The 12,686-nt window shown below is 38.0% G+C and overlaps 1 protein-coding gene and 1 long non-coding RNA gene across 4 annotated transcripts in view; one reads left to right on the forward strand and one right to left on the reverse strand.

Annotated features, from left to right (window-relative positions):
- The window catches only part of LOC130929630 (uncharacterized), a 441,235-nt gene that overhangs the window by 390,519 nt on the left and 38,030 nt on the right, over positions 1-12,686 (forward strand). For all 3 annotated transcript variants that reach the window (XM_057856964.1, XM_057856962.1, XM_057856963.1), the window contains 2 exons: positions 6,828-7,084; positions 9,603-9,739. In XM_057856964.1, coding sequence (XP_057712947.1) covers positions 6,828-7,084; positions 9,603-9,739 — 394 coding nt within the window. The remainder of the gene's footprint in view (positions 1-6,827; positions 7,085-9,602; positions 9,740-12,686) is intronic.
- Positions 10,761-12,272, reverse strand: LOC130929631 (uncharacterized). The gene is made up of 3 exons (XR_009066930.1): positions 12,108-12,272; positions 11,992-12,042; positions 10,761-11,595 (listed from the first exon to the last, which is right to left on the reverse strand). It is a non-coding gene; the product is annotated as an uncharacterized LOC130929631 (long non-coding RNA).

The following is a 12,686-nucleotide window of genomic DNA, read 5'->3' on the forward strand; positions in this document are numbered from 1 at the left end:
GTTGTAGAGAACCTTCCTAGCGAACCTAAGTAACTTTTTATCTAAAATACTTCTAAATCGGCAAAATCTTGACTTGAATCTATCTTTAAATGATGAAACAGTTTTAAAACTTTCATATGTCGAAAGTAGAGAGAAGGGAACAAATGCAATAATGGGAGCAATTTTAACAACTTTTAACAGTTGATTCAGGGTAAAGGGTAAATTTGGGTAAAGAATTGGGCTCGGGCCAATTGTACCAAAAACCTTCACAAAAAACTTCACATAGTGTGGCCAATGTATTTTTTATTTTTTTTTTTTTTGAGGGGGGAAAAAAAAAGTAATTATCACCAATTACTTTGCCAAGTAACTAATTACTCTTACATTCAGGTAATTGAGTTACTAACGCAATTACTTTTTGGGAGAAGTAATTTGTAACTATAATTAATTACTTTTTTTCAGTAAGATTAACAACACTGAACATAAGGTGTTAAGAAAAAGATCACTTGCTACCTTGCTTCCCCACATTGTTTCCCATGATACTTTTAATCGTAGGGAGAGGGATTGTAAGGCTTTAGCCAATTAAAAAAAGGCTCCAAAGGCTGCAAAATTTCACTCTACTCATATTACACTGCCTTTTATCTCTCTATATAGGTGAAACGGCGCCATTACAGATTGAGCATCGTGCAGCGATGCATTAATTGCATTAAATATTTTAACGTGATGCATTTTTTAAAAAATTAATTACCGCTGTTATCGGATAAATTTGATAATCCTACCTTAAGCCTAAACTAAAGACTCTAGATGAGTGTAACATATTATGTCAGTAACGTTAAATACAATTAGAAAACAATTTAATTAGAAAATATATATATTTTAAAAAAGGCATGGCCGATATTTTTTTGCCGATTCCGATACTTTGAAAATGACGTGATCGGACCCGATTGATCGGGATCGGGACATCTCTAATTCAAATTGAAGTTAATATAAACATTTGCTTTTTTTTTTTTTTAAATAATAAAGATATAAGTAACATACATGACTTATATTATGCAGCGTGAAATGGAATATATTTTGAAGAACGCAAACATTGACTTTTTTCAATCATAAGGAAATGAATAAGTAGCCTAACATAAATGGACAAATATAAATCCAAAGTGCACATTGACAGCTAAGATGATCTAAACCTCCCCATCAGAGCAAATAAAACTAAATATGATAAATAAGCCTTCTCAACTCTTTCGTTGCTCTTAAAGATTTGATCCATTTTATGTTGCATTCCCCCTTTTTTCCCCCCGCTGTTCCAGAAAACATGCACATTTGAACCAATCAGAGCTAACCATCTCTGCTGATCACCTGTCAGTATGTCAGCCTATTGAACTGATAAATGAGTCCAGGCGTTTTGCTTTGCTGCGTGCATTCACACATTGTTGTGACTCATCATCGTCAGACTCGGATAACTGCAGCAGCTGGGGAAACCTCCATGCCGTCCGTGGAATAAAATTAATAATAAATATTGGTGGAAATGGATTACGCTACACAAGCACTTTATTATGCTTGTTGTTAACACTTGTGTATGTCAATCTGATGTTGGTAGATTATTTTCTTTTTGGAGCTGAAATACATGTGTGGCAGCTTAGCATTTTTTTTTTTTTTTTTTTGACAGTTGCTATCATATTTTCGGAGTCAAAGCACCATGTACCGGAACAGCATTCTGGCCCTGAATCTTATACCGGAACTGCGTTCTGGCCCTAAATCTTTTACCGGAACTGCATTCCTGACTATTCTGGCCCACGTTCACCCCTGTCCCTATTAGAAAGACACTATGCACTGATGCGCTGGTCCTCATGGGAAACGCAATCTTCAAAAAACTACCGCTTCGGTCCACCAGCGTCGCTAAAACCGACCAAAACTAAAAAGTTACCAAGTGTTGCTTTAAGACCACATAAAAAAAACAACAAATGAAAATTGGGTAGAAGAGGGTAAACCTCAGTTCACTACATTTCTCACAGTTTAATTAACATTAACAGCAGAAAATACACACAAAATTGGAGGACACTTCTCTCTAAGCAGGTTCCTGCTCAAGTTTTGCAGATTAGCAAATTCACACTGTTTAATGTTATGCAAACTCTGATGCAGGCTCTAGCAAAATTTCAGTAGCAAAATTAGTGGTGTGTTTCCCACCTCCATAACATTGACGTCTTTTCACATTACTTTCAGTCGCTGCTGCTGGCTGAAAAAAAACAACTTCTGATATCCCTCCTCTTTGAAGGGGGCGGATGAGGTGGCATGTTGGCGACATGTTGTATTTTCGTCGGGTCAGTGCGCGCGTGTGTGTGGGGTGGGGTCAAGTCATCAACCAATCAAACATGAGTTTGAGGGGGGAAAAAATGGACCAGCACATTCAGCAGGTGAAAAAGGGGTAAATATTTGCCTGGCTCTGCCAGACTGTTCTCCCTGTATTTTTCAAACACTGAGAGTATAGTCTGGGAACCAGCCCATTAACGGCCTCTCGAGCAGGTACAAAATCAATCGACAAATCAGATTCGTTTATTTGTGTGACGTGTTCTTAACGAGCAACGTCACTCTTGCGCGTCGAAAGTCGTCTCTACTACAACACAGATGGTGAACGGGAGAGCCGAGAATATGTTCCAATCCACGGTAAAATCAGTTTTAAATTACCAAAAACACATCGACACAAGTCATTGACAACAGTCTGTCTCGCGTTAGCCATGTTGAATAAACTGTTTACTTCTGCGCCAAGTCCCTCGTCCTTCCCTTGTCATTTTACTAACGTCACGTCTGCCCGTCGCTGATTGGTCCACTCCGCTGTCTGTTTGCTGTGGCTTGCTCCGCCCTGAAAATTGTATCCGCGTGAATGGTGGCCAGGCTCAATAGCTGGAACAGCGGTGAGTCTGGTGTACCAGGCAAGTAAATATAAGTCTGAACATAATGAAAATAATAAAATTCACTTAATAATGGTAGGGTCAATTGTATCCTTACAACATATGGAAAGGCAATCTAAATTACCTATATAACTGAACTCATTATAAAATGCAAATAGGGTTGCTTAAAAGTTGGTGGGGACAATTTGACCATCCTGAAAAGTTGGTAGTGTTATGTCCCTACCGTCCCTATGCAAACCTACGCCCTTGCTGCAGAGGATAGGGTCATCAAACCGCTGTGACAAACACATATAAGGATGTTTTTGGGTAGTTTGTTGACCTTTTGACCTTTAACCACTTAATATAGAGCTGAGCAATAATCAATGCAATACAAAAATAAATAAGAAAATATTTAGCTAACTCTACCCTGCAAATTGGCATTGATTAATTGACAGTAAAAATGGTAATGTTGTTTTCCTTTTGTTTGCTTGTTTCTAATGTGTGCTGTTGCTATGCTCTTTGCTGCTCTAAATGTCTAAAATGTCCCTAACGTGGAACTAATAGGGTTTTATCTTGTTTATCTTGTAAACATACTTCAGAATATGCCAAGAGGATACCTCTAGAAACACATTTTGTTACAGTTGTATCCATTTTCCTCTTCTTTACCTACAGGTACAAGAAAAAAGTTTGATAGCAGAAGCACATGGGCTATAAGGTGTCTGTGTTATAGAAATTATATAAACAAAATAAATGCCAAGTTATAATCAAAAATTTCTCCAGGCCAGATGCGCATGTTTGGGGAGCTTTTGAGTATGTTTAGGTCTTAAGAATGATTATTTTTTTCTTGTATTTATTTATTCATTCATTCAATTTCTGAACAGCTTATCCTCACTAGGGTCAAGGTAATTGTGGAGCCTATCCCAGCTAACTATGGGCAGTAGGCGGGGTATACCCTAAATCAGTTCCCAGCCAATCACAGGGCTTATTTATTTATTTATTTATTTATTTATTTAATTTACATAAACAAACAACAGTGGTCGCCGTTTGGGTCAGACAGTGGTATGAAAAAGTATCGGAACCTTTTGGAATTTCTCACATTTCTGCATAAAATCGACATCAAATGTGATCTGATCGTTGTCAAAATTACACAGGTGTACAATCAGTGTCTACTATAACTTAAACCACCCAAACATTTATAAGTGTTCATATTTTAATGAGGATAGCATGAAAACAATGACAATAGGGGGAGAAATAATTAAGTGAACCCTCTGCCTCAGGAGACTTAAAGAGCAATTGAAACCTATTTTTACCAAACATTTTAAGTCAGATGTGTGCCCAAACACTGATGACTGGTTTAAATCTACACTGCCCACTATAAAAAACACACCTTGTAAGAATTGTCTTGATGAGAAGCATTTTCTGATGTGCATAATGGCTCGGTCAAAGGGAGCTGTCTGAACACGTGCGATTAAGGACTGTTGATTTGAATAAATCTAGGAAAGGATAGAAAGCCATCTCTAAAAGTCTGGATGTTCATCAATCGACAGCCAGAGAAGTTGTCTACAAATGGAGAGGGTTTGGCACTGTTGCTTCTCTCCCAAGGAGTGGCCGTCCACCAAAGATGACGCCAAGTGTTCAGCGCAGAATACTCACAAATGTGATGGTTCAGTAACTTATTTTTTTCCTCCTTCTGTCATTGTTTGCATACTATCCTCGTTAAAATATGAAAACCTATAAATGTTTGGGTGGTTTTAGTTAAAGCCATTTAACCATTTTGACTACAACGTTGTTGCTGTTGTTGTTGCTGCGAGTAATATTTTTTAAAGTATATCCATTTTATAGTGCCTTTTGACTAATAAGCCTGATAACATTCTAATCATAGGAGAATATATAATATAATTATAAGCCTGATAAAATATGCTACTTCTAATAACGGTCTTATTTAAAGGACGTCATATGCCTGTTGAAATACACTATACCTATGCTACTGCAATATTATTTACAAGACGTTATATGCCTGATAAACTGTCCCACCGCTACCCGTAATCTTATTAGCGTTTCTACAGTGGAAGTATCTAATATAAACATGTCAAAACGTAAGGTAGATTTGTTTGACGGGAACCCCCAGGGGTTTGGTGAGTAAATTTAAGGGGATCGGTGAAGGTAAAGAAACGCAGAGCCCTATTTTCATATGCGATTAAATCTAGGCAAAGTTGTTTTTTTAGACCAGATTTTGGACTGGTTTGCTCCCAATTTACTGGCTTAATCCATTTCTTTAAACTACTAGTCCTCGATCTGATGGGAGGAGGAACTGGTTTGCTCAGTGGAAGGTTGGCTTAGATGTATTGGTTTGGAATTTGAAAAAAAATGCTTTATTATCTAATTCCAAAGGGTCCGGTGAATCCACATGTGAAACTCGTGGCGTTCGGTACCTTTAGCAAGGTTAAGAAAAGGAGCTCTATATGAAGGCTTTGACAAATTCTTCTAGGTGGCAATCTGTGCTTTTCCACAAAATCATAAAAGTTAACAATATATGGTACGGTATGGTATACCAGGTGTGTGTTTTATAGTGGGCAGTGCAGATTTAAACCAGTCATCAGTGATTGGGCACACATCTGACTCAAAATATTTGGTAAAAATAGGTTTCAATTGCTCTTTAAGTCTCCTGAGGCAGAGGGTTCACTTACTTATTTTCCACCCTATTGTCATTGTTTGCATGCTATCCTCATTAAAATATGAAAACCTATATATGTTTGGGTGGTTTTAGGTAAAGCAGACACTGTATTTTCATCTGTATGGTTTAGACAAAGATCAGATCACATTTGTTGGTGATTTTATGCAGAAATGTGAGAAATTCCAAAAGGTTCAGATACTTTTTCATACCACTGTAGTAATAATTTTAAGAAAAAGTACATTCATTATTTCAGTCTAATAGAACTGAAAAGTACAGTAATTTAAACAAATTAGACAACTTATCGTATATTGACCTCTTCTTAAAATAATTGCAATAAATGTTTTTTTTTTTTGTTGTTGTTTTTTTTTTGTGTTTTTTTAGGAAACAAACAAACAAACAAAAAACCTGAACCATCTGTTTAATATTTGTTATTTACAAACAATTTTAAACATTTTTGTTAGGTAAATGACTTGGCAATTATTTTAAGAAGGTGACGATATTCTCATCTCCTTGAGTTCTGGGTTGTACATTGTAGTACTGTACTTGCAATACGTTTTACAAAACCATACTATTGTAACACGTGCAGAATGTGACATCGCTTAAATGACAGGTTATGTTGCCCCTAAATACTGTATGCCTATACCTTTCAGCATTAAAGTTTCTTTCCTTCCCAGCCGTGAAAGTTACCTTTCCCAAAAGAAGCAACACCCCACATAACACCAACAATCCTGGCTTTTAAACTCTGCACTTGTATTTGGTCATTGCATTACCTGATATCACAGCATAAAGTGTAGGAAATATGATTCATTCATATTTTGCTGTTAAACTCCTAATGCCAGTTTTTTTTTTGTTTGTTTGTTTTTTAATTGACGCTGTCAGGAGTGCATTGATGTAATAATATGTTAATTGTTGCGGGCATTTTGTTTTCAGTGGATTAAAACCGTAGTGGATCATAATCACTGCATATAATCAGAGAATCAAAGTATTCCTTAGAGTGGACGTATGCTATATAACAAAGTAACATTGTGTCTGTTCTGTAGCTGATTTTCCTCTTAAGCTGTTGTCTCTCCCAATAATTCATTTTTTCCATCTTCCTGCTTTTGATATGCAAACAGACACATGCAGTATTTTTTTTAGGCTGAAAATAGCATTTAGTTGTGGGGGGGGGGTATTTGCATATTCTAGCACCATTACAGTATCTGTACAGCTATGTAACAAATCTTAAGTGTTTTCCCAGCTCTTTGAATAATTTTACTTCATGAAATCTTATAACGCATGCATCCTCTCTCCAGGCTGTAGACTACGAAAGCAGGAGTTCCTACTCGTTCTCTGTGGAGGTCCTCAACCCGACTGTGGACCCACGCTTCTTGCGGAGAGGATCTATTAAAGACCGAGCTTCAATCAGAGTAGCTGTCCTGGATGCAGATGAACCTCCAAGGTTTTCCAGGACACGATACCACATGGATGTTTCAGAAAACTGCCCACCTGCCTGCACCGTGGGCCGAGTCAGTGCTGTAGACCCAGATACTGGTCTGACTAATAACATCAGGTATATTAAAATTTCCTATCCGTATAGTATATTGTATATATTGTGTGTGTATATATATATATATATAACTAAAAATCTAAACAAATATTCCAGCTCTTTAAAGTATTAATGGATTAAGTAGCACCCTCATTTTAATATGATACAAGTAAGCATATAGATCCCTTCCCCCCAAAATTTGAATTTTCCAAAATTTGAAAACCATGCAAACTTTCATTTATTTCCATAAAAATAGACTTTTCTATAATATTCTATTCTTTATTTTGTTAATATTTTGAACAGGTTCTGTGTGTATAAGCAGATGATGACCAACATTTTTACTACCTAAAGTAGGAGTTGGCAACCCAAAATGTTATAAGAGCCATATTTGACCCAAAAAATTGAAAGCTTTAAATTACCCTAATAATGAAGGCCACACATGTTGTATATATCTGTATTAGCTATATTAGCCTACTATCAAAATGCCGAAGTTGGCTAAAAATACATAATGAGCCTTCAGGATTTAATGTTTATTTTCCCTGTAGTGCATTCAGCCCACCACATGACTATGCTTCAGGAAGCCACTAGGGCTGTGATAAAGAGCTGCATGCGGCTCTCAAAACACGGGTTGCCGACCCCCGACCTAAAGGGTTCAAGGTGTTGATGCACACAAGTCAATTTATAGATATGTATTTGTCTTTGTTCCCGGCGTTTGACTGTCCAAAAAAGCCATATCCTTCTATAAATTCATATTTTAACTCATTCACTCCCAGCCATTTTCACCGGTGCAGCCCCCTTCGCTCCCGGCCGTTTTACTGGATTTAGACTGATTTTGCAAGAACCACAGAAAATTCTGTTCTATTGCTATATAAACATGGGCCCACCAAAAGCAAGATTAGACTCTCTTCATTCAGCCGGAAAAAAGTTGGTTCATATTTTTTTCCATTCTTTAGAAATCAGCATTACAAATAGCTCAGTTTGAGCAATTTTCCAAATTCTGATGAAAAAAGAGAAATTGAGCTTTTTGTAAAAGCATACATTTCAAACATAACTTTGACTTTAACACAGCTATTTTTTTGCTTTGTGACATCCCAAACATCTAAATAATATTTTCCTTCTACTATTACAAAATAACAAACAGCAGACAAATAGAGCTTTTGATAGCAAAGTAACAATTTATTTACACATAATTAAACTCTTCAACTGAGAGATGACGCTGTTTTGGCCGCGACAGCTGGTGTAAACTTTTCCCTCATCACCGCCTCTCATCAAGATGGATTTTTTTTAGTCTTTCTTTTGTGGTGACCACTGCCTCGTGGCGGAGTTCGCCTGGGGAACTTGTGTTCCTGGGGGGAAACTGGTTTGGCCGTGCACGTTTCCGGCTGAGTCGCGGGACACTGGAGGGTGCGGGGGACGCAAGCGGCCGAGCACGGACTCAATGGCATCGTCCGCTGCACTGGTGGTCCCGGTCGTTCTGCTCAGGTCGTCCAGCGCCTGGCAACTTGGGCGTCCTCCCGGTTGTTCTGTTCGGTCGTCCGCCGCCTGGTATCCTGGACGTCCATTCGGTTGTCTTCCGCCGGCGCCCCGGCTGAGCGGCCTGGCCATTTGTTCCGTTGAATTGGGTTGCGGGTCTTACCAAATGCGCTACTGCCCTTCAGTGGCCAGTTTTATTGCTTTTAAATGGATTTTCAGCATTGTGCTTTGGAGCTAAGTTGCATCAGAACCTAGAGTCTCTTGTGAAAAAAAAATGTAAAAGACGTATAAATACACTGAAACAATTAAAAATAGAACATATTTATACGTTTTTGGGAGCAAATAAGATAGATATATATTTTTAATCACAATATAACAGCTCGGCATTACTTTTTTCTATATTTTAAATATATATTTTTAATCACAATATAACAGCTCAGCATTACTTTTTCTATCTCTCAGAAATAGAAGGGCGAGGGGAAAAAAATCACTATTTATTCCCAGACACTTTTGCAAATCAGGGGTATTCAGGGGTTGAAGCTTAGCAGTGGTTACTGCTAAACAAATTATTTAAGCTAACCAAATGCCCACTTAGTGTTCCCCTGAGCCACAACCAACCATGGAAGCTTGCACAGAGCCAAAGCTTCTTTGTTGCACAAGGTTATCCCTATGGGTTTTGAGGAGGGTAAGGTGGTAATTTGTCAGCAACGAAACCTAATTATGTCCCAATTAGCATAGGCAAAATGCTAATAGTGAGTATGGGGAGGAATGATGGCTGATGTACCAAAAGAGGTATTCATATGATCCGTAACACTTCAAAAGAGTCCCTATCAGCTTTGATAATCTCCTCATTTTAATTCTTTGGCCATTTGAATGCAGACTTTCTCTTATCGCTCCCACGCACACTGGCGCCCTGTTTTCTTCTTCCACATTGCTTTTTCCCCCCATCTTCCCTTCAGCATCACTTTTTTAAATATTGTACATTACCTCTCTCTGCCCCCTTTTTCTTGCACCTTACTTTACCTTTCTTCTCTCAGAAGAATTATTTTTTTCGGTCTCTTTTCTTCAGGTTCTCCATTGATCCTCAGTCAGACCCGGAGGCTCTATTTCGCATCACCCCAGATTCCGGCCTCATCACGACAGCCATGGAACTAGATCGGGAACGTGAGCACTGGCACAACATTACTGTCATCGCTACACAGAGAGGTTAGAAGTGGTTCTTTGCATGTCACTTAAGTTAACTGTGACAAGTTGACAACATCATGAGCACATGTTCTTTGGACTTTGTTTTGTCCTGTATGTAATGAGTTTTTACCACTGCTGACCTCTACATCGAATCTTTAGCTTGTTTAAAGGGGAACTGAAGACCTTTCCGGATTTTGGTGTAATTTTATGAATATAAACTTGGGACAAGTTCGTCAAAACAACCATGACATTATCAACACGTAATTGTAAGGATAATTTGCGTTTTTTTAGTTTTTTTGCACTCCGTTAATGGTCCCTTCGCAAACCCGGAAGTGTGACGTAGGCAACAGAAGACTACTCACAGCTAACATAGCAGCAACAACGATGTCAGTGATATTTCCACCAAAGGTAACCATTCAGGATCGCTCTTTTGTGACGCTACCGATGGCAAAGGCTCCCAGGAAAGATGAACTACAATTAATCCCTACATGTTTGAACCTGAGGCGTCAGATGACGGCGATTTACTTGACACAGCAGATGGCGTCATGACGCCAATTGACAGCTCGACACTTCACGAATGGGAGAGTGAGTGGTAAATCCAGCATCGTGATTTTTTTATTAGAATGCAATTACATGGTTGTATATTTTTCCATGCTCTACACATAGCTAAAACTGGATATTAGGTAATGGGACAGCTCCTACCGATCTAAATATGATAAAGCTAGCCCAAATGTGGCTAAATGAATGCTCTACACATAGCTAAAACTGGATATTAGGTAATGGGACAGCTCCTACCGATCTAAATATGATAAAGCTAGCCCAAATGTGGCTAAATGAATGCTCTACACATAGCTAAAACTGGATATTAGGTAATGGGACAGCTCCTACCGATCTAAATATGATCAAGCTAGCCCAAATGTGGCTAAATGAATGCTCTACACATAGCTAAAACTGGATTTTAGGTAATGGGACAGCTCCTACCGATCTAAATATGATAAAGCTAGCCCAAATGTGGCTAAATGAATGATATGTTATAGATATTTCAAAATAAATGACAAAACCATTTTATTTTCCAGGTGTTGCTGTAAACCGTCAAGTAATTACCCTTCCAAGAGTATGCCTGTGTCATCAGGAGATCCCAGACGTGAGAGCCAAACTTGCGGAGGCTGAAGCACTGACAGGGGCATGAATTTCATTAAAAAAATAAAACCATAAATTGTTAACAACATTGACACATTTTGTTGACTGTTTAATGTATTCTATTGGTATATAATATATTGTAATTATATTACATACTGAAAAAATATTCAATAGGCCGCAATAATAAATGATACCAGGTTTATGTTGAATCAGCATTAGCTTTCGTTGTCAGATTGTGACACAACATTTTATACCAAGCACACAACGGCACACATCAAAGAGCATAATTTTAGTAAGCAACACAAAGTTAGGATAGCAACGGACTAGCGCAACATTGAAAAATGATAATGGCAGTGGGAAATATGTATTTCTTTTCTGTAGCATGAAGTGTTCTCTATACAAAGATAATGCATTATCATTAAAATATGAAGGTAACTTGATTTTTCTTTTAAAAAATGTGTACTGTATATATGACTAGTTTATGATTTCATATCAAAATTTGCTACATTTATTTCTCCTAAATCATCGTCATCTGATGTCGCAGACGGAAGAAATTCAGCATCTGGCAGGCCTCATAGGATCTCTTCAGTCGTCATCGCTGGACACTGGATCACTTCGGTCATCATATGACTCGACCCACTCTCTCTTGATTTTGGGAAACTGGGTGGCAACTGACTTGCAACGCTTTTTTCATCGTGTTGAGGGTTTCCGCCACTTAATTTTTTATGTTTGGCTTCCTGGAGGAAAAAAAAAAATCACAGCAGCATGAAAATATTGGATGAATCCCAATTTTAATTTAATAATAATTTCTTGGTGATCAAATAATATTGCCCCAGTCATAGCAGCATCTATTTGATGCTATTGTTCCCTCTTCAAATAGGCAGACCTTGATGTTGAAATATAAAAAACGAGCCAAGGACCTATTTGGTGCTGGGGACATTTGAATTTACATAACACCTATTGATATAGTAATAAAATCACATGAGTAGACGACATGTCAGCCAACCTATCTACTTATGACAGGCCAACAGCAAAAAAAAAAAAAAAAAAATGTCGCACTTCAACAAACTGGCAGTAGGAGTCACCCTCGTTTATAAAAAAAAAAAAAAAAAAGCCATTAATGTTCTACTTACGTCTTTGGAAAACCAAGGTTGCATTGTTGTCGGTTTTCAAAGCTGTCGTGGCTGAAATGATGAAAACAATGAGCCGATTGGGGACCTGTATGCATGCTAACAAAAACGGTCCAAACCTTTGCAGAAGTTTTTTTTTGGACCACTCCTAGAGTCTCGAGTCTTCCTGTGAGTAATTCATATCGCTACACATCGAGATGGCATGACGAATCCCGCGAGTAAAACCCAGAAAATGTTTGCAATATATGGCGAGGATAGCGTGGTGCTATATTTCCGTGTTCAGAGTCGTGGCGAGACTTCCTGGAAGTTACGTCACGAGGTAGGGGTCGGCAGGACGGCGCGTCCCTCGTTGCTATGGTGTTGCTATGGCCATAACTCAAAAACTACGCGGTCAATTATTATTTTTTTTTTTTTATGTGACTTTTTGAGAGAGCGAATGACGCATTTAATACAATTCAACTGAGTAAAACACTTAAGAGCGAAATCTGAAAAGCTCTTCAGTTCCCCTTTAAAATGTGTAAACCTCAGATTATATGGTACCCCAAAAGACACACCGCATCTGCTGTGTTGTTTAATTTCCTAGTAAGTTTAGCACTTTTGCCATTAAACAAATTGGAAGACTCTAGGGTAGCACAAATACTTTATTCTCCTACATCCTAAAGGATATACAGTGGGGCAAATAAGTATTTGGTCCACTA

This window comes from Corythoichthys intestinalis, chromosome 14 (genome assembly GCF_030265065.1).
Source record: "Corythoichthys intestinalis isolate RoL2023-P3 chromosome 14, ASM3026506v1, whole genome shotgun sequence".
Classification (NCBI taxonomy): Eukaryota; Metazoa; Chordata; class Actinopteri; order Syngnathiformes; family Syngnathidae; genus Corythoichthys; species Corythoichthys intestinalis.